The sequence below is a fragment of the Populus euphratica genome, unplaced genomic scaffold (assembly GCF_000495115.2).
Source record: "Populus euphratica unplaced genomic scaffold, PopEup_1.0 scaffold25.1, whole genome shotgun sequence".
Classification (NCBI taxonomy): Eukaryota; Viridiplantae; Streptophyta; class Magnoliopsida; order Malpighiales; family Salicaceae; genus Populus; species Populus euphratica.
This window is the reverse complement of record NW_011499851.1, coordinates 2,133,341-2,160,295: the sequence shown is the minus strand read 5'-3', so window position 1 is coordinate 2,160,295 and position 26,955 is coordinate 2,133,341. Positions and strand designations below refer to the sequence as shown.

General features: G+C 31.8%; 4 protein-coding genes across 7 annotated transcripts; 1 reads left to right on the top strand and 3 right to left on the bottom strand.

Moving 5' to 3' along the window:
- The first annotated feature begins 389 nt into the window (after window positions 1-389).
- On the top strand, window positions 390-2,425 carry LOC105121560 (RING-H2 finger protein ATL52-like). 2 transcript variants are annotated; one of them, XM_011020248.1, is made up of 2 exons: window positions 390-749; window positions 801-2,425. In XM_011020248.1, the coding sequence occupies exon 2, from the start codon at window positions 1,069-1,071 to the stop codon at window positions 2,173-2,175; it is 1,107 nt and encodes a 368-aa protein (XP_011018550.1). In that variant the 5' UTR covers window positions 390-749; window positions 801-1,068; the 3' UTR covers window positions 2,176-2,425. The 2 variants fall into 2 exon arrangements, with proteins under 2 accessions (XP_011018550.1, XP_011018551.1); XM_011020249.1 differs by having other exon boundaries at window positions 390-807; window positions 934-2,425.
- Window positions 2,426-5,260: 2,835 nt separating this feature from the next.
- Window positions 5,261-8,027, bottom strand: LOC105121559 (transcription factor bHLH71-like). 2 transcript variants are annotated; one of them, XM_011020247.1, is made up of 3 exons: window positions 7,252-8,023; window positions 6,246-6,665; window positions 5,261-5,705 (listed from the first exon to the last, which is right to left on the bottom strand). In XM_011020247.1, the coding sequence occupies exons 1-3, from the start codon at window positions 7,639-7,641 to the stop codon at window positions 5,610-5,612; spliced, it is 906 nt and encodes a 301-aa protein (XP_011018549.1). In that variant the 5' UTR covers window positions 7,642-8,023; the 3' UTR covers window positions 5,261-5,609. The 2 variants fall into 2 exon arrangements, with proteins under 2 accessions (XP_011018549.1, XP_011018548.1); XM_011020246.1 differs by lacking the exon at window positions 5,261-5,705 and having other exon boundaries at window positions 6,048-6,665; window positions 7,252-8,027.
- A 7,727-nt stretch (window positions 8,028-15,754) lies between these two features.
- On the bottom strand, window positions 15,755-17,243 carry LOC105121558 (RING-H2 finger protein ATL29). Its single transcript, XM_011020245.1, has one exon. It carries the CDS (start codon window positions 16,869-16,871, stop codon window positions 16,002-16,004), a length of 870 nt encoding a protein of 289 aa, XP_011018547.1. The 5' UTR covers window positions 16,872-17,243; the 3' UTR covers window positions 15,755-16,001.
- A 1,065-nt stretch (window positions 17,244-18,308) lies between these two features.
- On the bottom strand, window positions 18,309-22,081 carry LOC105121555 (zinc finger CCCH domain-containing protein 12). Of its 2 annotated transcripts, XM_011020241.1 has the most exons (3): window positions 20,603-22,080; window positions 20,423-20,566; window positions 18,309-19,244 (listed from the first exon to the last, which is right to left on the bottom strand). In XM_011020241.1, the coding sequence occupies exons 1-3, from the start codon at window positions 21,270-21,272 to the stop codon at window positions 18,964-18,966; spliced, it is 1,095 nt and encodes a 364-aa protein (XP_011018543.1). In that variant the 5' UTR covers window positions 21,273-22,080; the 3' UTR covers window positions 18,309-18,963. The 2 variants fall into 2 exon arrangements, with proteins under 2 accessions (XP_011018543.1, XP_011018542.1); XM_011020240.1 differs by having other exon boundaries at window positions 20,423-22,081.
- Between the last annotated feature and the right edge of the window lie 4,874 nt (window positions 22,082-26,955).

The following is a 26,955-nucleotide window of genomic DNA, read 5'->3' as shown; positions in this document are numbered from 1 at the left end:
TTACTGGCAAAATTCACAAGCGGTACTGGACGTGGTGTCCCTGATATGACAGCCAATTTGTAATGGAAAATCTGGGTTAATTGTTGGCTGCTTACTTTAAATAGAATTTTTTAGAATAATAAAATTTTATTTAATAATTTAAGATATAAAATTAAAATGGTTTTTTAATATGTTATTTAAGTTTTGAGGATGAAGCCATCAATGTTTTAATTTTATTAATTTTATTTATTTGATAAAAATTAAATATAAAATAATATAAGTATATATAAAATTCAAGTTTAAAAAGTTTTTATTTGAGATAAATATAAAAAATAATATATATTAAGAATTTATTTAACGTTTAAGATTTTGACTTGAACTAAATATTGCAAATGAGATTTCACACAGGAGTTCCCATGCTACATGCTCATCCATACCGCACCTGTCTTGAACAATAATAAAAGCATTGATTACTTTAATGAATTCCCCAACCAGCATGACCTCCTTAGTCAACAAATCATTGTCTCCCCCACAAAAAAAGAGAGCAAAGAACAAGAAAAAGAAGAGAAAGGAAAGAAAGAATTCTAATCAACACTCTTTACTTTGCTTTCCATGAAAGCCCTTCTCCTCCCAAATTCCAGGCTTCTCCTCTGTGGTCTCTTAAAATCTTATTACTCGAACTCTCCATGTTCTTGTTGTTCTGTCTTCTCCTCACCTCACCTAGATAGATAATACAACATCAGTTCATAATTAATATTTTGCTCATATGCATCTCATCATTTATTAATAAGAAACTCTCCAGCTATCCTGTACAAATACACTTCTAAGGTAATCTCTATATAGTTTTTCTTTTCCTTTTCTTTCTCAGAGCATCTCAATATCGTTGGTTTTATGAAATTATTTTCAAATCAATTCTTACCATAATTTTATTGTATCACTGTTTCTTCCGCCCAGTTGTGAAAAGAGTTTTTCAGGTTATTTTGTCTGGACTAGTACAAATGGTCCAAACGATTTTCTTCTCACTCTAGAGTGTGTGCATCATGTCAGAACAGCTAATAGCTTAAAATCCTATAGTTTGTAAGGCTTGTGATGGCATCACTAGGCACCCCAAAAACATGGATTCCATACGTGAACAATAAAGACTGTTCTCAAGGATTTTGTAGCTTATACTGTCCACAATGGTGCTACATCATTTTCCCTCCTCCACCTCCCCTTGAATTCCTTGATGACAATTCAAGTCCAAAAATTTCTCCCCTTGTCATTGCCATTATAGGCATAGTGCTCAGTGTTTTCCTTTTAGTAATTTACTACTCCATAATATCTAAATACTGTCGAAACAATGATCCAGCAAGGAGAAGGGATGAAAACCATGGCCAAAATGAGGAATTTGAGGGCGATCACAACCCCTCTCTCCATGAGCCTTGGCATGCTGCAACAACTGGCTTGGATGAGGCTCTTATAAGGTCCATCACAGTATGCAAGTACAAAAAGGGAGATGGTTTGATTGACGGGACAGATTGCTCAGTTTGTCTCAGCGAGTTTCAAGAAGATGAGAGCATTAGGCTTTTGCCTAAGTGCAGCCATGCTTTCCATGTTCCTTGCATTGATACATGGCTCCGTTCTCACTCGAATTGCCCACTGTGTCGTGCCAACATCGTTTTCTTTAGTGCTTCCCCGTCTCAACTGCCTCCTCCAGTGACTGAAACTCCTCAAGGCAATGAATCTTGGCAAAATAGCCAAGGATCCGACGACAATGTGGCTGCTACACAAGGCACGGAAAGGGTTGCCAGAGATGAGCAAGTGATGCAGAATCCTGCTGGGGATCCGAAGACTCCGTTGCGCGTATTTAGTGATTTGGGAAACTTGGAAGAGAGAGATACCATAATTGAGATGCGAGATATTGATGGGTATCAACGCATAAGGAGATCAGTTTCAATGGATCATCCCTGTCAATGCGACGCTTCTGTCGCTGATATTTTACGCATGAATCAGGATGGAGTCGTTCGAGTAGAAGACCGTTCAGGAGATGTTGGATCATCAAAACATTCAGCAGAAGACAGCAGATTCACGTCTAGCAACAGAAGAAGAGTCTTGCAGTGTGTGCTTAATCCCGTTACCATGAAGAGATCATTTTCAAGCGGAAGATTCTTTCCCACCGGCCATGGAAGAGTATGTGATGCCGCTAGTCCTGTTTAAACGGAGAAACTCCGATTTTTTTTTTTTTTTAGAGAGGAAATTGTTATTAGAATGATGAAGAAATACAAGAATTATCGACGGTCATGATTTCCATTAATCAATGTTATGATAAAGCTATGTAAGTGTGAGAATTGTGTTCCTCTATATATAAAATTGATGAGGGATATCAATGTTTCTCGCAAATTTTGTTCTGTCAGCATTTTGTTTGTTCTGCATGAGGGATATGCAGATGTTTTCATCTATTTGGTAACACAGAGTTCCCATTCCCTCCTGCTTACCTTTGCAGTCTATTGCATCAAGCAGAACTGTGACTCTTAATTTAAAAAAAAAATATTTAATGCAACTCAATACATGGCAGCTTGAAAGGCTGCAACGTGTAGCAGGGGCTGCAAGAAAATTTTCTTCTCCTCCCAGATTCTCTCAGCATCGCCAGTTTAATTGAAACGATAGCAATCACTTATTCATTAAATGTAAGATTTATTGAAGAAAATAGTATTGGGTTGGGAGAAAAATGGAATATTTTGACAAAGGTGTAACAATAAGATGTCCTCTGTAGCAGAGCCACTGTCTGGTCTGAAGCTAACTTTCTTTTCCCTCTGCTTTTGGTTCCATGCACCTGATACAAGCGAGATTCGGGTGAAGGAATTTTGGGAATGAAAAATGTTATTCCCCATGTTTTTTTTTTTTTTGGAATAAAACAACTTGAAAATGGCTTAAAAAGATCAGCAGCCATTGGGTCATCATTCTAATATTTAATGGCTTATGTTTATTTTCAAAACCAAAAAATTGTTGCCATATTATTTTTTAAAAAGTTTTTTATTTTAGAATGTATCAGACTAATATTTTTTTTATTTTTAAAATTAATATATTAAAATATTTTTAATTTTTTTTAAAATACAAGTTATCCTGTATTTCCAAACTCCTCCTTAGTATAAATCAATTTAAAATTTGGATGAGATTATAAGAGAGAGAGAGAGGAGAAACCTTGCCGATATTTTTATTGCCTGAGCTAGGGTTCTGATGAGGTTTGTATTGTTGCTGTAAATCTAGGATGACAAAAGGTATTTGTTGGTTATTATCTATTAATTAATAATAAATAAAACAATTAATATATAAAAAGTATGTATGTATATAATAAATAATAAAATAATAAATATTATTTATATTTATTTATTTTATGTTAATATTGAGGGGGGGTGTATATTTATTTATTTTATGTATATAATAAATAATAAAATAATAAATATTATTTATATTTATTTGTTTTATGTTAATATTAAGGGGGGGGTGTGTGTGTATTGTATGAAGAATAATCTAAATACTCTATAAAAATATTTATATAATATAAATATATATTTTAGATTATTCTCAATCAATTTCGAGTTAAATTTAATATTATCTACAATTTATCTATTGTCCGTAAAATACAAAAAACACCTATCTTTCCACGTCGCATCAAATTCAAATTAAATTGCCGTACTTATGTAAATGAGATGGGACGGGGGAGGGGGCATGGAAGGAGCTTCTTGATAAGATCATAGCTGGTCTTTTTTAGTTCCTTCGTTGGATCTAGTGGGCTTTCCATTCGGTCCTATGTATGGTCTGTAATGTAGCTCGGCCTCTATAGCTTCACTGCCGATGGGGTTAAAAAAAAAAATTAAACCTGAACCACTGTTAAATCAAATTATGACCTAGAAAAACCAATTAATAAAAAATAAAAGAGTTAAACATTTTATCATTAACATTAATAATGTATTAATAACATTTTATAGGAGAATTTATGCTAGGTAATTTATAGTTATTAAATTTGGATTGATCAGAAGAGTTAACTTGATGGCTAAATTAATTTAAATAAAATTAAAAATTGATAAGAGTAAAAAAAAAAATTAAACCTGAACCACCTGTTAAATCAAATTATGATCTAGACAAACCAATTAATAAAAAATAAAAGAGTTAAACATTTTATCATTAACATTAATACTGTATTAATATCATTTATAAATGAGGCAAGATAGCAATTCTAGGATCTCTTATGTATTATATCATTATAATAGAAGATTGTCAATTGTGAAAATTAAAATCAGAAGTGTTAGAAATTAAAAAACACAATTAAATCCAAATCTAAATCGATGCAAGTTGATTGACCAAATCTATAACAAATTATTTTACCAAATCAATTATCAAGTAAGGTTTTATAACTATAAGTTAATAAGGTATTTCTTTTGCTTTTCTAGACATTACAAATGAAATTAAAGTTTCTATACTAGAATTAGGGGTGGGCAAAAAAATCAAAAAACTGATTAAATTAAGAAAATAAAAAAAGAAACTAAAAAAACCAAGCTGAAAAAACATCAAATTAAACAAATTAAAATTTTAAAAAATTAACTGGTTCGATTCAATTTTATAAACCTAAAATAAAAAAAAACCAAACCAAACTGAAGTCAAATAAAAAAAATTAGAAAAACCAAGTCAAACTGGTTTGAACTAATTTTTTTTTTCAAAATAATTGAACCGAACCGAAACTAGTTGATTTGACCTAGTTTTTATTTTATTTCTTTAAAAAATCAGTTTTAGTTAATTTTTTTTTATAAAAATCAAAACAAAAAATAATCACCTCTAACTAGAATATGCTTCAATAATAATAATAATAAATAACAAAAACTTCGATCACTCAATTGTTAGATTAACTTGCATTGGAGAAAAATTTCAATTTATAGTGTGAACAATAGGACTTAGAATTAATTGGCATAACAATCAATTTTATTATTTTTATTAAAATATATTTAAATTCCATGATTAATGAGGAAAAAGGAAAACTAATATCCAATAAACAAACAAAACAAAATTTGCTTTGATGGTCTAGTCATTTATTTACAAAACAAGAGTTTACTTGACATGAATTTTAAAGTATGATTTTTCTATTTAAAATCATAATTCAAAATTTAATTTTCATAAATAATTTTAACAAGAAATTTAGTATAAATTCTAATCCAAAAATTAAAAAATATAAATTTTAACTTAAGTCAAAAGTCATTTCCAATAAACTAACGTTTATTTGAACCAAAAATAAAAAAAATTACTTCAATTAATTTACAAAATAACCTAAAATCGTGGTTAAAGAAAGAAAGGAGTTATATGCTTCACATTTTCAGTCGTTGAAACAGATACCTTCACATGCCCGATTGTTGCAAACATGGCTAGACTCTCAAATCCCATTACCCCACTCCTTCCATTTTCCTTTCTGTTTGAAAATACACTTTTAGCCCTCATGAACTGTTAAAAAAACAAAAAAACATTACAACTTACGAAGCACAAGTGTCCAACTACACTGTAGATGCCCCGAAAAGCCCGAGAAGGAAGACCTGGAACTTCACCACAAGAGACAAAAGTGGGTGGCATTATGGTGATTTTAGATAGATAAATGACTTGACTGATCAACATAGGGCAGTTTCTTCCTCAATTATTCGAAGCATGTGGTGGACAGCTCCTGCTATGTCATCTACCGAGGTGAGATGGCATCCTTCTTCAAGCTGCATCAAGCATGTTCAGATTTCAGTCCAAAACTGCTTCTTTTTCTGCAATTCTAGGCAAATGGACATGAGTTTCTGAACTTAGAAAACACCAAAAATACTAGGAAGTGTCGCCTTTACTCACCCTGCCCATTCCCCCCTGGCCCGTATGGCTATAATTGAAGGCCATTGCTTATAAAATGGCGACAGATTTCCTCGCCATCGATCTCATTATTGTGGGGTCATTTGTTAGGAGCATATACTAGTTGCATAATTATAGTGCTACTCATGCTTTCTGAACGAAATACATGACCCATGTAACATGTCCCGTAGTATTTAACCAATGAGGTGACTGCATTTTTCTAAAATATGAGATAAAACATCCTTACATTAAAAATATTATTGATAGAGATGGCCCCCAAAGTTACATAAACAATAGAAGAGTAGGGTTCGGAATTTATTTTTCTTTTGTGTCGGGGTCCAAATTAAAGTAAAATGAAGAAAAACACAAGTATGCAACATTATGCAAACGATAGCACAACATATATTCATTGTACATACCTTGGCACTGATTGAGTATAGAACCAAGGGGTCCATGGTGGTCACATTGATGTGAAGGACAGTGAGGTAAAGTGTTTGAAATCCAGCAACTAGCTTTGAAAGTTGCCTGGGTCTTCTTCTTGAGAGAATCCGCAGATTTGCATGGGTTTCAATCAAATTGACCTCAATATCGGCTATGGATGCTTTGGTTTTTGACGTAAACTTGTTAGGGATTTGAGACCAAGTGTATTGAGGATACACAAAAAACTGTGCGAAGGGTGGTGGTGGAACCTCTGAGGTTGCAGTAGCATCTTCAATGTCATAATCAGGTCCAGTTAGTCCTTGATGTAGTTTGAGCTTTTTGGCTTCAAGGGATTGGAGAAGGTGCTCTAACTCCTTCACGAACACTATGGCACCACCCACTATGGAAGCCTGGTCACCCTGCACTTTAAGAAAGGTTTAACGAGCGTCATTAGCACATGCAGGCAAGTAGGAAGTAATATATAATTAACACGCATGATGACTGAGATAATCGCAAAGTTTAACCTTGAATATCACATTAATTGAGATTAATCACCAGCAGCACCACACTTGAACCCTTGCTTTAGAGTCTAATATTGCTTATGCTCACGTGAAAATAAAGGAATTATGCAAAAGAATGAGCAAATTACAGTGGTGGAGCCAAGATTTTCAGCTTCACGTGACTGGGATATGAAATGTATACATGCTTGAATATGAGATATGTAGAGACTCTGAGCTGCAAAAACTTTTCAACTAGGCCTCTTTAGTTGACGAACTAATTTGCTTGCTCCTATTTCACAATAAGCTCTTTTAATGTCTGAATGTTCGTTAGCGAACCGTCCACTAGGAGACTTACCGAATTCTACTACAAAAAGTTGGCAAAAACAACAATCAGTAGAACTTCTCCATGATTAATGATCACCAATTACTTAAATGTAGCTGGCATTATAGGAAAAGGGCATGCAAGAGAACAGATATAAGTTATAGGAAACAATTGGAAACAAACCCTTTGAACAAAAGATTCAGGCATGTGAGATCTCAAAACGGCAAGATACCCGTTCATTAGTTTCCTCCGATTCCTCTCAACAGCAATGTGTGTCATCCTTTGTGTCTCAGCTTCTTCTCTGTTCTTACAAACTCTTGGCGTTCTTCTTCTTTTCTTTTTTCCTTGCACAGCTAATAAATTCTGCCTCCTACTGGTGGCTTCTACAGAACATCTTTGTTGAGTCATTAGTGAAGAGGTATTTACAGAAACACCATGGTCTTGAGGTTTCAAATCTTCTAACAAGAAACCTGCTGTCTCTAGGGAGTCATGGCAGTTATATGGAGTTGCAGGGATAGTGTCATCGATTACGAAGTTCGGGAACTCAGTCGAAGATAGCGCTTCTAGTGCCATTTGCCTTCGAACTGTCAGCTAAATTTAACTATCTTCACCTCTCTAAATGGAACTTAAATAACTCAATGTTGCATTATAATGACAACCACCCCTTACTCTTCAAACTTTTATATACAGAAGCATGTGTTCTGTACACTGGGGAAGGGGTAAATTGGTGAAGAGGTAAATTTATGCTGGGAGGGTAATCTAGAGAAAGAGAAAGATATGGTGACCGTGAGAGGGGCAGAAAAAAGTCGTTTTGCCTTTCTGCTTGCAAAAAGTGAGGAGCTCTATCCTTCATTTGTGTTTCGGTAACCTTCCGGATAGTCATAGGTGCTATCGACACTGCTGGCAATGTTTCTGCACAGGTGAGAGAAGAGAGGAAAGGGGTGGGAGGGGGAGGGGGGGGCCCAAATCTATGTAGAAATATGCATACAAACAACATAAGGCAGCTGTGTAAAAGCTACCCCTCGCATTCAAATCTGTGTTGGATTTTGCGGAAAATGACTGGCTCGCGTACCGTAGATTCTCTCACGAAAATGGAGAGATAATTTTGATACATTAATTACAAGGATTTTATAGCCTGTGTGCTTCACAACCCATAGCTTACCATACATGCCACTCAAGGTTTGTCTCTAGTGTGCAAAATGATAATATCTGTTATCTGGGCCGCTCATCATGTAGCTTGCCAAATCCAGTGGCCGGTGGCTGTATATGTGATAGTGACGACTATCATATTTAATATGTGAAAATAACGTGCCTTGATGATGTTGCAGTTAAAATGGTAATAGAACACTAAACGCCATGATCTGCAGTCACAGACAACAGGGGTCATTAACAGCTTGTTAATGGTCAATACTTGGAGCAAACTCGGTCACTATGTACATCTTGTCATTCAAATTCTCCAAAGCCTTTAGCTCGTTCCCTCATCTCGTGTAAAGGATTTGCTTGCTAAAGCTTTAAGAGTACAGTTATGCAACATTTGAATTTAGAGGATCTCTTTTTTATATTATATCCCAATATCATTGGCTCAGTTGCCAGTAATTTCTCCCTCTTTTCTTAAGAAATCTCTATTGGAACGTTTTATGGCCTTTTCTCGAGTTAAAGCTTCATGTACGAGTTAAAGCATGTGCTAGCTTGCATAGGGTCATTAGATGGTGGTTCTTCGCGTTCAAATTCAGTCTACTTCCTCCCAGCAACCCTAGGTATCCAGCAGAAAAGATTGCAGGTATCGCAGTCTTTCCATAGCACAATTGATATTCTACCTGTCCTACCGCAGCAACTCAAATAATTATTCCAACCCAAGATTGCCCCCATCAATAATTGAGATCTAGACTAGAAAATACAAACACATTTTGGAGAAACTCACGGAACTGTCCATAATAAACGCTTCAATGGCCATGGCAATCACAATTCACAACTAACAGATGCACTTTGTTCAGTCAAATATTGCTAGTTCAACAAGGCTACCTGTGCTTTGAGCCCTGCGGTAGTAGACATCCATCGTCTTCTAAATCCAAACCCACCAATCTAGTTATTTTACCCTAACCAGGTTTAATGATTATACTGCCTCCCTAGGAACCACTAGTGCAGTCAGCATGTCCCACAGCCACAACCTGGATTTGCATATCAAGCAGTCATCTATATTCTGCCGCAAGTCTCGACATGCCTGTATCGCATAGACACAAATGCATCCATTGCAAATCAACCTTTCCATGCATCAAAGGGAAAGAAAAAAATAATCCTCATAACTAGCTTTATTAGTATAGTTTAGAGTGTTTGGTAGCGTGAATGTCATTGATTTTAAAATAATTTTTTATATTAAAATATATTTTAATAATATATATTTTTTTATTTTTTAAAAATTAATTTTCACATTAACACATTAAAATAATCCAAAACATATAAAACATATTAAATTTTAATAAAAAAAATTTAATTTTTTAAAAACATAATTTACACGTCTTTTTGCAGACATGTCACTGGACATGTCCATCTATTTGCATCTCTACATCGAACACATAATTTGTTTGGTTTTTTTTTAAAGATGTTCAAGTATTGATCCATGTAGAAATATACGTACAGGGGATACTGCATATCTGAAAGCGATCCAGAGATTACGATCGGTGGGAACTGTAGCCTTATCTTGTGATGAGGAACAATGTTAGGATGATCTGACCTTGGACCATGGTCCAAAATGTCAGGCTCTGCAGAGAATCCATGTGACCATCAACTTCCAAAGTGCAATATCCTAGCAATCGTCCAAACTTAACTTTCAGCTCCGTTTTCATCTACCTTTTTTCCCCTAATTCTTATTGCAATACTGTTTTTGAAGTTTTTCCTCATATTGTTCAAGATTTACACAATTCAAGGAAAGGATCTATATTTCCATACAGAAAAGGGATGTGAAAAGATCATGCCATCAACAGTAAAAGTTGGATGCTTGTCGATCATAAAAAGCATATGGCAATAGGGAAATGATTAATATGTAGCAAATTATATGTGAGTTCTTGTCAATGCCCGTGCCTCTTCTTATTTGCCACCATGACAATTAGTTCTATTACCATGATCAAATATGTGATGTCGGAAATGGCATAAACTAGCAACATCCTTTGCATATAAAAAACACGAGTAATAACAGAGGAGGAATAGTAAGAAAATTAGATGGTATGAATTGCAATTTTAGTGTACAGATGAGAATTTGCTCTAGCTGCGAAATACTTTGCCGCAACCCAAGGCCTTAAACCAAAATGTCGTTTCTATACAGAAAGCAAAGTCGCTCTATCAAAATTTTCAATTTAACACCATAAAAATCAGCAATGCCAGTTATGATTAGATACACAATATGCATAAGCAAGAAAGAAGGGCTGAGAGTGATGGGGTAAACAGAGTATCCCCATACAAGTTCACCAGCCAGTAAGCAAGTTTGCTGGCAATGTAAGAACAGGAAAACTCAGCAAATCATTCATGCAAACTCACCTGGGAGTGAGTGGGTGGGTGGCAAGATTAAAAGGAAAGCTTTTCAGAGCATCAAATTCAGTACAGAATCTTTCGTTTACCAGAAGAAATGAGCCCAATGGTCTGCGATAGCATAATCGAACAGCACCTACTGTAGTGCCAACTCAAGTCTTGTATAGAGACAGAAGCCGCATCAAATATTAGCAATAAACACGCACATGAATGAGTAATTCTTTAACCAGAAAACACATCATCCTTTCTTCAAAAAATGCTTGAAATTGCATCATGAAACCTAAACTAACAATTATATAAAATAAATGCAGAATTGAATTTTAAATATAGTTAAAAAAAAAAGAATAACATGGGAATCACCTGAAAGATTTCAGCCAACACCTGGGTAACATAAGCCAGATTGCGCTGCCAAATTTAAGATCACATGCAAGACATATGAATTCAATTTAACAATACCTCTTTTCCTCTCTTTTCAAATTCTTTTATCAGTGGATTTATTGTTGAATTCAAGGCTTTTGATCAGTTGGGGGGGCGATCTGATCCAAGTATAGGCAATTTTGGATGCAATCGATCAAAATCACTAAATGGGGCGTGAATTGACTTTTTGATGCAACTACACAGGCAAAAAAAAAAAAAACAGGGGGCTTTTCTAATGGTTTTAAATTAAAAAAGATTTGAGTTATTACAAGGCAAAATCTGGATACTTGCAGATCAAAGATCATGGATCAAATAAGTAGCATAACCAGAGTTGTAAATGCAGCTTATCGTTCCTAAAATGAACAGATATCGCACTACTTCATAAAGGTCCTTGGAGGAATCATGCATTAGAGGAGAAGAAATGAAAGGCACAAAAAATATTTCTATGCGACAAGCATTTCCTTTCCAATACCAAAAGCGTTAAATGATCAGTTCAGTTGAAATTATCCTTCCCGAGTTTACTATACATTCCCTCATTTTTTGTCATGATATCTGTTCCCTTTTTGTTAGAAAGGAGGTGCTTATTTAATCCATGACTCATCAATCTTCAGTGAAAACAATTATAATGCATCTCCAGGAAAAGCAATTACACCAATAAGAATTGCTACACCGAGACTTCCTGAATATTGTGGCGGGATGTTAATTATGGATGTCAGCCGCTAGTGTGACAAAGAAATCCCGGTGCACTCCTTGTTCCCCCGTATGAACCTGCAAGAAAATAAATATATTAATCCGACTGCGTGCTTGTAACAACGCGGCATGACATGACAAGAGGATGAAATTCCATATTGAATCACGTGAACAAGAGGATGAAGCTGTGCTGTTACTTGAATGTGCTCCTGAAATTCTATATTTCATCAGGACATTCAACATGAGGCTATGCCTATAATTAAAGGTCAACCAAAGGGTGAGCTTCATTTTTACACCTGCAGGTTCATCAGTACCCACCTCTACCCCCACAGTTTAAAATTTGTGCCCTTGCGAGTTGATCCAAAAACAAAATTATTGCCCTTTCGAGTTGAACCACTCCTTAAGAGACGGCTGATTTTTATCATTTTATTTTCTCTAAAAATCTTTAAGAACTTGTTATATTGACGTCTTGGAAGTTGAGTTGAGCTTGTCATCGAAAGGACGGACATTTAGGAGCTGCTAGTTGTTAATTGCTAGCAGCCTAGAACCCTTGCTCCTATTCTATGACAGCCATCAAAAACTGCCGATGGTTGACGAGCGATCGCCACTTTTTAAATTTATATTGTTTTTTTCATATTAAATTTAAGACATTCATTTAATTTTATTTATCTATTTACTTAACTTAAAAAAAATAAAGTAAAAGACATAATGTGCATGCAGAGTTTAATATGAAAGATTTATATTACAAAAAATATCTTAATATTTATTTTATACTATTTTAAATTTTATTTGAAAATAAAAATAAATTGTATTTTAACACACAATGATGATGGATAACTCTTTTCAAGTGAAAATTTATCAATATTTTCTCATTATAGAGGCCAATACCAAAAAAAAAAAAAGATACCTAATAAAAATTAAATTCAAATATGAATTAAGATATTTTATTTAATAATTACAATATTAATATGTTATTTTTAAATAATTTTTTTATAGTATCATAAATTGATAGGTTGAAATATTCATTATAGGTAATATTATCAATTTTTACTATCTTAAAATTCACATCTTACAGAATCTTAAAATTTTCAATTACAAAATAAATAATTTACAAAGTGTTTCAGAATACATATAAGCACTACTTACTAATTATTATATCTTGTAATTTTTAATTTCATTAAACATTTTTCTTTAACTATTAATTATTGCAATTATGTAGGAATGTTAGTGATAGTTTAAATTTATTATATTTGGATCCTGAAAAAAATATCAAATGTTATAATAAATATTTCATTAATGGATATATATAACTAGTAATTTTGGGATTCTTTAATTTCCTAGTAGTTTTGGGATTTATTTTCCTTTTTAAACTAATTCAAACTAAATCTTATTTAAAAAGATTTATAAGTTATTTTAGAATTGATTTCATATTATTTGGAATTTATTGAACGAAGATTTTCTTTATAGTTTAAGGTTATTACATAGGGTTTGAAAAATCATAATTATTAATTTTTCATTATATATTGTGTAAATTGGTACAGGTTGACCCCTTTGATGTTTGTACCTCTTTAATATAAAAAAATATTGATAACATCTTTACACTTTATGATATAAAAGTGAAAGATGCATCACAAAATGATTATAAGGTAGCTTAGAGAACCATGTCATAGAACTTTAATCCAATAAAGCATTTATTAACAAACATAACTAAATGACTAGATTAGTTGTCGCCAAGAAAAGACATAAACATGAATCTTAGTAAAGAAGATGGGTGTATATAAAGACTCACCTCAAGGTAAATCAAACTTCATACATGTTTTTATAATCCTATATAGATAACCAAAACTTGTATATATGGAGGAGTTAGGTGGTTGAAGTTGTAAGAGGTTATACGGGTTTTACAAATAATAACAAGTCATAACCTAAGAGATAAATTTATCTCGAGAAGAATGAATTATGATTAACAATATAGTTCTTTAACTTTAATAGAAATATGGATATAAAATATTTCTTTGATTGGGTTACTAAATATAACAAAGTTTATAAGTGTGATTTTATTAACACAAAATTACTTTGTCAATAGAGTGGATTTCACAACTAAAAATCTAAGAATCTTTATATCTCATTAGATGGCACTCAAGGGATTTTAAAGTATTTTAGTGTTGTGAGAATGAGAATATATGATCTTGTATAAGACTATGAAGGTTTGGTTTGATTGCACAAATACGAGTATTGATTAAAGATTAATGATTTTAAAGTTGTTTTACTTTTAAAATAGCTTGTATAACATATCTATTTGGATTCTCTCTCTCTCTCTCTTTCTCTATATATATATATATATATATATATATAAACTAGTTGTTTATAGTTGTTACAATTTCAATGATAGTGAAACAATTTATCGGTTATTGTAGAATTCCCATGTGCTTATCATAAATGAATAAGCAATTGATTAGTTCATTTGATAAACTCAAATAGTTGATTGGTTCATGCAAAATCTAGATTGGTTAGTTTTAATCCTAGGTGAATTCTTAGAAACATTCTATCAATCCTTTTAAAATACATACAAAGTAAAATATGGGCATTCATTTTAATTTGTACAATCAAGTAACATATAAAAATTTACAATTAACACTAAAATGTATACTTAAATCAAATCTTTAGTTTTCTTATTTCATGGATTTTCATCATGCTTGTAGATGTACTTTTTGTATAAAATCTATTCAAAGTTTATTTTCAACTAAACATATTATTATTTTAATTTTTATATTATTGTTATCATCAAGATATATAAAAATATAAATGTATGACCTAAAAGTTAATAGAAACAAGATTTCATAGTAACCATTTTCGATAAAGAGTGAATTCTCATGAGTCGATCAAAATTGTTGGTTACCATTCATTGTTATAGTACATGCTTGGAGTAGGTTTTATAATTTTTAATTTGGTTTCTAAAATCTATAATTGCTTTAAGTCTAGCATTAAACTTTGATTTTATCATTTGATTTCATAAATTTTAATCAAAACTAGCACATAAACTTCCAGTTTTGATAATTATATTTTATTTTCACAATAAAAAATATCTATAATAATTTATTGTGAGAGTTTAATATGATTAAATAAAATTTTATTTAAATGATACTAATTTGTGTGAAAAAGCAAACAACAATGTACTAATTTAGCTAAAAATATATTTAAAATATTAAACTCTCTTAACTATATTTTTTAGGCATGTACATTTATTGTTAAGTTTAAGTGAGCTTATCTTGAGGAGAAATCTATAAAAATAAAAATTTCAACCAATCAAAATTTGTTGTGTTATTTTTATTTTATTGTTACTTAAAAATAAAATAAATTTAAGATAAATGACATGAAAAATAAATGGGAAGAGATATTTAAGATATTTTATCATAAATATAAGATTTGATAAATAAAAATCAATAAATAAAATAATATCATATGACATTGATAAAAAAAACTTAAATACCCCTACAAATATCTATAAATAAAGGGCTTCACTTTAGATATAAATAATATTTTTTTCAAAAAAATAAAAAATTTTCTTCAAAACTTTGTAAGTAATGAAGCTCTCACAAAAGTTCTCAAGCTTTTTTTTAATAATATTTTAAAGATAAATCAAAAATATTTTACAAATTATCAAATCATCAAATCTTGTTTTACCGGACACATCTATATTCATATTCTTGTAAAATACAAATTCTGACTTGATCTTATAAATAAATAAAATCACCACAAATCAAATTCAAGAAAATAATTAAATTATTGTTTTATTTTTTGTATGAAGAATTTAAATAAAAATTAAACCTATTCATATATTTTGATAAAATTAAATATTTATACTCAAGTGATTGTTTAATTTTCAGGTACTCAAATTTGTGTACATGGTAATATTCCTGACAGTTCGAGGGATTTAAAACTTTGTTGTAAAGTCTTTCAGCAACGAAGAAAGTGTTTATACAGGAGAAAGCATTCATAAAATCTCAGTTATAAAGCTTACAGTCAACCATTTAAAAGTTTCAACCATGTCCTGTTCATAAGAGGAAAGATTTGACTATACATAAGGTAACGACAACAAGAGAGCAAGCTAAATACCTTAATCCGAATTTGACAGGGAATCAATAAGCTCGTATCTATGCATTTTTCTGAGGCCTACAAACAGCAGAATGACGGCAAGCCAACTTCGAATAAATTCTGTATAATTTTTTAGAGCGATCAAAAAGTTTCAAATAATGTAATCAAAATATGGTGCAAGAAAAGGAAAAAAGGAGAGCATAATGGAAGCGTTATTCTCTTTTGACGCCTCCATGCGACCACCCGGAGAAGCCTCCATGGCCATCATTCATAGGGCCAGAGTAGTCCCCAAACGTAATACAACTTCCTGTTGCACAATGCCCCCTTGTAATTTTTACCTTCACACGTTCCATCAATCTCAAAGTATATCTATCCTCTTCTTCTCTAGTTGCTAGTATTGAGTGCCCTGTCGAGTGTGACCTTGACATTCCCAATATCTTTTCATGCCCTTCGTTTTGTCTGTCCACATCCTGAGTCGAGCTTCCTCTACCATGTCCTTCTCTACCTTCCTCGCCACTATCTTCGCTAACATGAATGCTAATGGCATGCTCTAGCAATAAGTTTGTTTCATTAGTATCATGCACATTAATGTCCGCTCGGTGATCTCCTATCCGAGCCTTTTCCAATGCTTCCATAGGCAAGTCAAGATCTCTACGACAAACTGGACATGTTTTGTGGGATCCAAGCCAAAGATCAATGCATTCTTGGTGGAAAACATGGTAGCAAACCGTTAAAAGGCGTACTAGATCTTCATCGGAAAACTCTGCCAAGCAAATTGCACATTCAAGTCCGTGTTGTTCGCGTCGAAAATCTTTGACGCTTGAATATGTAAATGTTGGGAAAAGTTGTATTTGTGAAGAGTCAAGTCCGGGATTCTCTTTTGAACTAGCCGGATTTACAAGGCCAAGTGAACTCTGCCTGAGATGCCAACCGTGCACGATGCCTTCCATAAAAAATCTATAAAAGCATATAGAGAAGAAACCTATAAAGAAGAGCACAAGAAGAACTACGGTTACAACTAGGGTTATTGCCGGTGAGCCCATTGATAGAGTTGTTGGGTATGATGAAGAATTAGACGACATCGAGGATCAGAGATGCAGCCTAGTCGGCTGGCCGGAGCTTGGAGTTTAGCCGGCCTTAGGTTTTTGCATGGATGAAGGAAAATTCAACCAAGAGACAATGAATCCATTTCTGTTGTGTTGGTGGAATTTGAGGCCTAACAAGGAAGAGAGAAAGAGGCAATTCAATGTGGCTGGGATCATATAAGAAGGTGGCTTAATTTGGAACGGTGATGTAGAGACATCAATTTCTTGTCCTTGGTTGTGGAATGATTGGTTTCTTACCCATGACAGAGATAATGGCCATTGAACGAGTCCTTGTGAGAAGGTTGAGGAGCTTTGTCTGAACAGCAGCAATTTTGGCTCAGCTAATTTCTCTCATCCTATAGTGCCAAAACAAATAGTAACATTTTTCTTTTTTAGGTCATTGGTCTTATTTTCACATAATCACCAAACACAAAATGTCCCACTCAACCCAACCAGATTCAGATCATTTGTACCAATCACACGAAATCACAATCGAGATTGAATCTGGAGTGATGTTACCGTCACACCTGAGATTAATATGGTCTTGCCTTGGCCGTCCGGCGTTATGATGCCAGCCAACCTACCAACCAACCACTAGACAAGGGCTCAAGCCTTCGTACCTCTCAGTACATAATTAGTGCAACTATTTTTTTTTTGTAACCTTAAAATGCAATGTTTCAAACTTTCGCAGTTATAATATTGAATTTTCAGTTGTTTTGTAAAATATATTTTATTTAGAAATATATTAAAATAATATTTTTTATTTTAAAAAAATTATTGTTGATATTAATACATTAAAATTAAAATAATGTGAAAACGTTAAAAAAATTAATTAAAAAATTAAAAAAAACAAAAACAAAATATTACTCATCGTCCGTGTACTCTGCTAGGATTCTAACCCTTGGAATTAGAATAGCTTTAGTAGATCAGGTTCTGTCCTGGTTTCACATCTCAGCTACAGGGACAAAAATCTGTATATCAAGGGAATCGAGAAAAACAAAATTAATGTCCTGCAAATAAGGAATCTTCTAGGCTTTCCAATTCAACCACCACAGGCGGCAGCGAAAAAGCTTCCAATTTCCAACCACACGGTATCTGTAGTACTGGATAATTTCCACGGGCCTTTATGTGGAGTGACTAAAAACAATGTCGTCGCCCACGTATACCTACATCAAATTTGATCAAAACCCTCCTTGAATAAACATATAACGCAGGGTTGATAAACTAGCGACCGTTGAGTAGGTTATAAGATGCTGCGGGGACACCATCATACCAGATCCTAAAGCACAGTGATTTACCCCGGTCTTTTCCAACACCTCCTCATAGGTTTTTCTCCCTCTTCTTTTATTTTCTATTTTCATGTTACCTTCTTTCAAATGCTAATGGCAAACAGATCTTCTCGAAAAGAAAAGAAAAAAAATGGCAAAACAATCATATCCAAAAGGCAAACTATGCATAAATTTGGCACCACAAGGGTTCATGATGATATCAGAACAATGGTAGGATTCATGGTTTTTTCATCCGAATAATAATCTCAAAATATGCCCAGCTCAATTTCGACTTTCTGTTTACCTAAGCAGATACGTCCTCACATACCCAGTCTCCCTCGCCGTCCATCTTATAGCTCAGAACGTGCAAATTTCATGACAAAAGTTGTTTGACACCTGCTGACCTGCACATCACAGCTAAAACTACAATTATTGAGGGGGGGACCGTAGGAGCTAAATATTAAATTGGGAAATTAATCCAAAGTGGTACAACTACAAAGACAACAGATCTCCTTGGAATCCAGTTATCATACTTCACTACAAAGATCAACACTACAAATGTAGTACAAGCTTCAAATTTCCACACTGGAAACTCAAATCCATGCATAAACACTACGGGTCTGACATTCCAATCAGCAAGGGACCATCCTGAAACTTCAAGCCAGTAAACATAGACCTCTTCAATCTAAGAGCTGAAGCCTTCCCAATCTCTTCAAGTCTCAAGACAGCAAACACTGCACTTGGCCATTTAAACCTTCTTGCACGTGTCCTTGAACATTTTAAATTCTGTCAGAATGCTACACAGGTAAAAAAACCTGACCCTATTCAATGTCATCAATCCAGTCACCATATATCCTACTGATTTTGTCTGGACCCTTCCATTTCTGATGAGTTCTTTGTCCAGGCCTCTGAATAAGAATAGATGATTTCTGTGACGGAACTCCAAGGTGATAAACATCTGAATTAGGCACAGAAGTAACTGATGCGACCACAGTTTCTGGTGGATTTTTTGAAGGCACTCCTCCCTGCTTTGACTCAACAGGGACAAAAGCAGAATCTTTTGCATCCATCTCCACAAGCCCTCCACCATAACGGTGTAACTCTGCAGTCAGATGATTCAACTCCAAAGTTAGCATCTAGCATACTTCAATCACATCAAAGGGGAAAAAAAAGAACCAAAGAAAGAAAGGGGAAAACAAAAGAGCAGCTCCATCATCATGCTAGTACTCTGAACCGACATTCATCCAAAACATAGAGAACAACAACTAGTATTCCTCTTTGAAAAAAAATAACTCTGTGTTTCATGTTCTTATCCATCCAAAGGGGAAAAGGGGATAAAACCAGCAATTATCAGATGTTCATAAACATGACCAAGGAAATCTAATGACAGAAAGCATGCCAAATGTTAGGCATTTATACTTTTGAATAAGATAAGAATGACATTTCAATTCTCATTTGATATGTGGAACATTTCAACAGTTTGCATTAAACAACAAACTTATAAATTGTTAAAGAAACACGCATCAAGCATCAGCATATCAGACCAGAAGTAAAGGAAATGAAATCTCACTGCAAATTATCTAATACTATGGAAAGATATTTAAATTTTCCTTTAATTTAATTGGGAAATAACAGGGGAAATAAACCAAAGCGATCTTTAGATAGTCATGTGGTGTAAACAACAGCAAGATAGCTCATGTTAAGCATTCATAAAATGTCAGCAGTTTATGGTACCAACTAATGTAACAAAACTCAAATGAAGTCCCAGGTTAGCTGGAAAATTGTCATTCACCTTCTGTTATGAAAGCATTGCAGCTAGTTACTTAGCAGTACAAGATTCAAAATGCCCCAAAACCGAAGCGTTTTCAGGTCAGGAATATAAACAAATATCTATTTTATTCAGAAATTGAGATGTGTGATCTTAAACCATTAAACTAAGAAATATAAGTCCATCAACTGGTAGTACATGCCAGCTAATACTTCCATAAAAGATATGCACAACCATTACACACGACATACCAAAAAAAGAAAAAAAGAAAAACACAAGTCTTCTATTTGTCTGGCATCGAAATCAATCAAACATGTTCCACTTTCTAATACTGGGGCACCCTTAAATAACATATGCAACCAAACAACTATTTCAAAATTATAGAAGTCACTACCTTTTACATTTATTCAGTACCAAATAATCAATAGAAAATTTCTCCTGCTCATAAATCCTAGTCCTTGCCAAAAACTGAAATCATCAATGGTACAAAATTCACAATTCATGAGGCATACCTCCTACTCCATGAGCAAAGTGACACTTATTCCCAAATGGGCAATATCCAGTAAGTTCCCACTTGTTACAAATTCTTGTCTTCCAATTTGATGGCTTCACATTAACTGCATTGCTACCTGCATTTCCTCCTCCTCCTCCTCCTCCTCCTCCTCCTCCACCACCACCACCAACACCACCACCACCTCCACCACCTCCACCACCTCCACCTCCTCCCCCTCCACCACCCCCTCCATACCCTCCAGGCCCCAAACTTATTGCCACACTCTCCCGATTCTTTGACTGCTCGTCGTGCAAAAACGTGCAATTATCCCCATACGGACACCCTTCCTCTGTATAAAACTTCTTACAATGCCTCCCTTTAGAAGACCGCTGTGTCTCCGCTCCAAATCCCACTATTGATGGGATTTGAAATTCCTCTCTGGCATCCACTGTGTTCCCTTTCTCTTCTTCATGCGCAGCCACTATCTCCTGCCAGTTTGGAGGTGGACGCCGAAGCTCCTCCATGCTGTGTGCAAAGTTGCAGTTTGTGATGTATGGGCATGTGCCTGCCCGGAACTTACAGCAAAGTTTGGTCTTGAAAAACATTTTCCCAATCGATTTCTTTGAATTCAATTCCTGAGAATTGTTTTTCGATTTCTTATTTGGTGGTTCGCTACCAGAAAGTGTTTCTGAGGATTGGTAATTGGAATTGGAAGGAGTGTTGTCATTAAGGCCATCAGAATTATTCCAAAAACGGTAATCATCTTCTGTGGCCCAGACAGAATTGGAATCAGAGGAATTTGAAATCCAGCTATCTGGACCAGTAATTGGAATTACATTTCCACCAGAAAAATCCCTATTGTAATCCATTTTATAACTTAAAACCAACTAACCAAATGATATTAAAGTTGAAAACTTTGAAGATGAAACCCTAACTGGTGATGAAGATGAAAAAAACAGTACATAAAACACGAAACCCATGAACTAAAATTGATAGAAATGAAGCAAGGATGTGAAATTAACAAAATCCGAGAAACGGGTATTTTAATTAACACACCAAGGACCGAGTAACACAGAGCTTGACCTAAAACAGCATCCGATGCAGAAAGAATTCAAATTAAAGGGTTTTCAATTACCTGATCAAAGGAGGAAACTTGACATTCAATTACCTGAATTCTTGAAATGGGTTTTTAGTTAACACTTCTAAGACTAGATTCAAAGGGTTTTCAATAAAACTTGCGGTGAAAATGAGATAAATATTGAAATACTAGTACAGCAGCAGCAGGTAAAACCAGAAAATTCATGGATAAATAAGTTTTGGATCCAGGGGCTTGGGATATGGAGGAGAATTTAGAAAGTATCAAAAGAAAAAAGGGAGTGAAAATAGAAAATTTGAGTGTCTAAGTGGACACAAAGCGGGTAGACTTTTTGAAGGGTGGTGATAAAGCTTCGAAATTTAGAGATGGATTTTGGTTGTAGGAGAGCGACAGGAAATAGATAGATTAGATTTCGATTTTCCAAAAATATACAAAAACTCTGTTCCGATAATAATAAAAAAAGAAATCAATGAAGTTATCGAGAAGAGAAATCTGAAATGCACTCCATGTCCTCGTTCCTTCCTTCCTTCCTTTAGTTTTTGTGTCATTTCGTTTATAAATGATCTGCTCCAATCTTCATTGAGAAGATCTCAAGAATGTTTGGATATGATAATCAGACAAAGAATTTTATTTAGTACTCCAGCTTTTCATTTTTTTACCATAATAAAAATTAAAATTCACATACTTGATTGATTAAAATTAAAAATCATTTATACTAACATTACTCTCTTTTTTTTCAAGAATGTTTGGGTGTGATATTTGAAGATCTCAAGAATGCTTGGATGTGATATTTGAATCGTTTTGGTAGCTTTTCTCTTCAAGGTGATATGTGTTACATACAAACTTTATTTTAGCGTTGATAATTTTCTTTTTTTAATTCACTCCTCTCTCATTTTTTTACTATAATTTTTTTATTTTCAGAACAGCTTTTTAATTATTTTTTTTAAGTTTAGATTATATTTTTTTTTAAATAATATATAAAATTAATTTTTTTAACTTTTTTATCTGTCAGATTTTATCCTTATTTTTTATTATTTGTTTTGTTTTGTTTCTTTTTCTTAATTAAATTTACTTTTTAATTTTACCTCTTAATATTTAGTTTAATTTTAATTTTATATCAAATTTAATTCTTATTTTTTTTTACTGCTATTTGAATTACTTTGGCAATTTTTTTAGATTTAAATTTTTTTATTTTTTTATTTAATATTAAATTAGTTAAAAAATAAATTTTTTTATTGAACCAAAGTTTAGAATTTTACAATTTACAAGTTTAAAAGATTAAATTAAAAAAATTAATTAGAGATTATAAGAGGATTTTTTAATTAATTTTTCAGCTAACTAGAGTTGGTGTAGAGTTGGTGTGGTGATATAAAAGCTTAAATAAAAAATAAATACAAATACTATTAACAAACATTAATGTTAGTATTGCACGCATAGATTAAAGCCACATTGTTCAACCTGACAGAGAATATGATTATTAAATGGTGTCTTTTAGAGTAGTGTTTAAATTATTTTAATGGCTTTTTTCTTCGAAGACGGTGCATATTGCATGCATACTTTTATTTTAACATCAACAACTTTTTATCATTCTTTTCACTCTTTTTTTTTTAATTTTCAACCTCTATATTTTCAAAGTAATCTTTCAAATTAAGATCTTTTTTATGATTATTATTTTAATTTAAAAAAATTTATAAAATTAGATTTTTTTCAATTTTTTAATTTATCAAATTTTATACTTGTTTTTTTTATTATTTGTTTTGTTTTGCTTATTGATTAGTACTTAAAAGTACATTTTTATTAAGGTTTTATATCATCATATTATACTTAAAATATCATTAAATTTCCTAACTTAATCATGTTTTATAATAACAAGTCTAATAATATAAGATATCTTTAATTTATAGTAAATGCTCATTTCAAATACAAACATACAGATATTGTTCAGTGTTCAACCTATATCTCGAGTGCTAGAAGTCCAAATGAGCTCATTCTTATTTTATTGAAAAACTGAGACAATTTTCCAGAACTTTCATGAAGAATATTTTTTCAAATTTTGATATTAATAATAATATTTTGTTCAGATAAAGAAATAAAGGTTGTCACTAAACCAAAAAGGTGATCACCCACTCAACAATTAGTCATCGTAAGAATGGTTCTGAATTTTAACCTATAAAAGGAAGCATTTACCATACATTTAGACATCTTGATTTACAGATCAAGATCATATTCTTGCTTTCTTTCTTTATATTTTTGTAATATTTAAGTTTTGCTTTCATTAATCTCTTATTTATGCTTTTTGATATAATTATATTCTTATGTTGTTTATTTATGTTTCTCTCATTAATAATGTTTAGCTAAGTTTATTATGTCAATGTAAAAAAATTTCATTAATGGTGTTAGAATATATATAATATAAACTCAACATGGACTTGAATTTTCATATCCAAGAAAGTTTGTTATTAACATGTCTTATCCTTTTATCTTACTAATTCTTAATACCTTACTTGTTAAATGATTAATCTAGATTTGTGTTTTACAACCTTTGGTACAACAAATACTTGGTACTTTCATAACTTACTATATGGTATAACCTACATATATGTTATGAAAAGAACTTGATTTGTTGTTAACATAAGTTAACATCATGAATTCCTAACAATATTTAAAAGTATGATGTTACTGAAATAAGATAATTAATATGAATATGTTAAAAATTTATAATGAACTATTAAGGATAAATCATCTGATTAGAATTTTTTGTGTGTGTGATTTTTAGTTTATCAATAAAAAAAAGATTATACTATACTTATTTCTAATATTATTAGCGGATCCTCTAATCTTGACAATTGCTTTTATCTTTAATTAATACTCACATCAATATCACATCTCAAAAGGTTTTTTCAACTCATTTTCATTTGTTATTTATAATTTTATATAGTTCACCTCTCTATGATTCAACCTCGGTCTTGCCAAGTTATGTATTACTTTAACACTCTTGTATTTGGAATAGGATATCAATCTCTTGATAGTGTCATTTCCTTTTCTTAATTAAATTTACTTTTTAATTTCACTCCTCAATATCTAGTTTAATTTAATTTTACATCAAATTTGATCATTATTCTTTTGATTGTTTTTTGAATTACTTTAGTAAATTTTTTAGATTTAAATATTTTTTTTATTTCATCATTTAACGTTAAATTATTTAAAAAATAAGTTTCTTGGTTGAACACCAATTTAAAATTTCACGGATTGCGAGTTTAGAAAATTGAACATGAAAGGTTGATTAGAGATTACAAGAGAATTTTTTTATCGGTTTTCCAACTAGTGTGGGTTGGTGTAATGCTATAAAAGCTAAAATAAAAAATAAATGAAAATATTATTAAAAAAAAAATTAATGCTAACATTACACAAATGGATTGCAGCTAGACCATTCAACCCCGCACGTACAAGGTAGAGTAATGATCAAATGGTGGCTTTTAGCGTGATGTTTAAATCATTTTTTTACTGTTATTTGAATTACTTTGGTAATTTTTTTAGATTTAAATATTTTTTTATTTAATATTAAATTAGTTAAAAAATAAATTTCTTTATTGAATCAAAGTTTAGAATTTCATAATTTACAAATTTAAAAGATTAAATTAAAAAAATTGATTAGAGTTTATAAAAGGATTTTTTTAATTAATTTTTCAGCTAGCTAGAGTTGGTGTGGTGCTATAAAAGCTAAAATAAAAAATAAATACAAATATTATTAACAAACATTAATGTTAGTATTGCACGCATAGATTAAAGCCACATCGTTCAACCTAACAGAGAATACGATTATTAAATGGTGGCTTTTAGAGTAGTGTTTAAATCATTTTAATGGCTTTTTTTTCGAAGACAGTGCATATTGCATGCATACTTTTATTTTAACATCAACAACCTTTTATCATTCTTTTCACTTTTTTTTTTAATTTTCAACCTCCATATTTTCAAAGCAATCTTTCAAATTAAGACCTTTTTTATGATTATTATTTTAATTTAAAATAATTTATAAAATTAGGTTTCTTTCAATTTTTTTATTTATCAAATTTTATACTTGTTTTTTTCATTATTTGTTTAGTTATGTTTACTGATTAGTACTTAAAAGTGCATTTTTATTAAGGTTTTATATCATCATATTGCACTTAAAGTATTATTAAATTCCCTAACTTAATCATGTTTTATAATAGCAAGTCTAATAATATAAGATATCTTTAATTTATAGTAAATGCTTATTTCAAATACAAACATGTTTAACAGATATTGTTTAGTGTTCAACCTATATCTCGAGTTTTAGAAGTCATATCTCGAGTTCTAGAAGTCCAAATTAACTCATTCTTATTTTATTGAAAAGCTGAGATAATTTTCCAAAACTTTTATGAAAAATATTTATTCAAATTATAATATTAACAATGATATTTTGTTCAAATAAGAAAATAAAAGTTGTCACTGAATCAAAAAGGTGATCACCCACTCAACAATTAGTCATCACAAGAATGGTTTTGAATTTTAACCTATAAAAGAAGGCATTTACCATACATTTAGACATCTTGGTTTACAGATCAAGATTATATTCTTGCTTTCTTTCTTTATATTTTTGTAATGTTTAAGTTTTACTTTCATTAATTTCTTATTTATGCCTTTTGATATAATTATATTCTTATGTTATTTATTTATGTTTCTCTCATTGACAATGTTTAGCTAAGTTTATTATGTCAATGTAAAAAGATTTCATTAATGGTGTTAGAATATATATAATATAAACTCAATATGGACTTCAATTTTCATATCCAAGAAAGTTTGTTATTAACATGTCTTATCCTTTTATTTTACTAATTCTTAATACCTTACTTGTTAAATGATTAATCTAGATTTGTGTTTTACAACCTTTGGTACAACAAATACTTGATACTTTCATAACTTACTATATGGTATAACATACACATATGCTATGAAAAGAACTTGATTTTTTGTTAACATAAGTTAATATCATGAATTCCTAGCAATATTTAAAAGTATGATGTTACTGAAATAAGATAATTAATATGATCATGTTAAAAATTTACAATGAACTATTAAGGATAAATCATCTGATTAGAATTTCTTTTGTATGTGGTTTTTAGTTTATCAATAAAAAAAAAGATTATACTATACTTATTTCTAATATTATTAGTGGATCATCTAATCTTGACAATTGCTTTTATCTTTGATTAATACTCACATCAATATCACATCTCAAAAGGTTTTTTCAACTCATTTTCATTTGTTATTTATAATTTTATATAGTCCACCTCTCTGTGATTCGACCTCGGTCTTGCCAGGTTATATATTACTTTAACACTCCTGTACTTGGGATAGGACATCAATTTTTTGATGGTGTCATTTTCTTTTCTTAATTAAATTTACTTTTTAATTTCACTCCTCAATATTTAGTT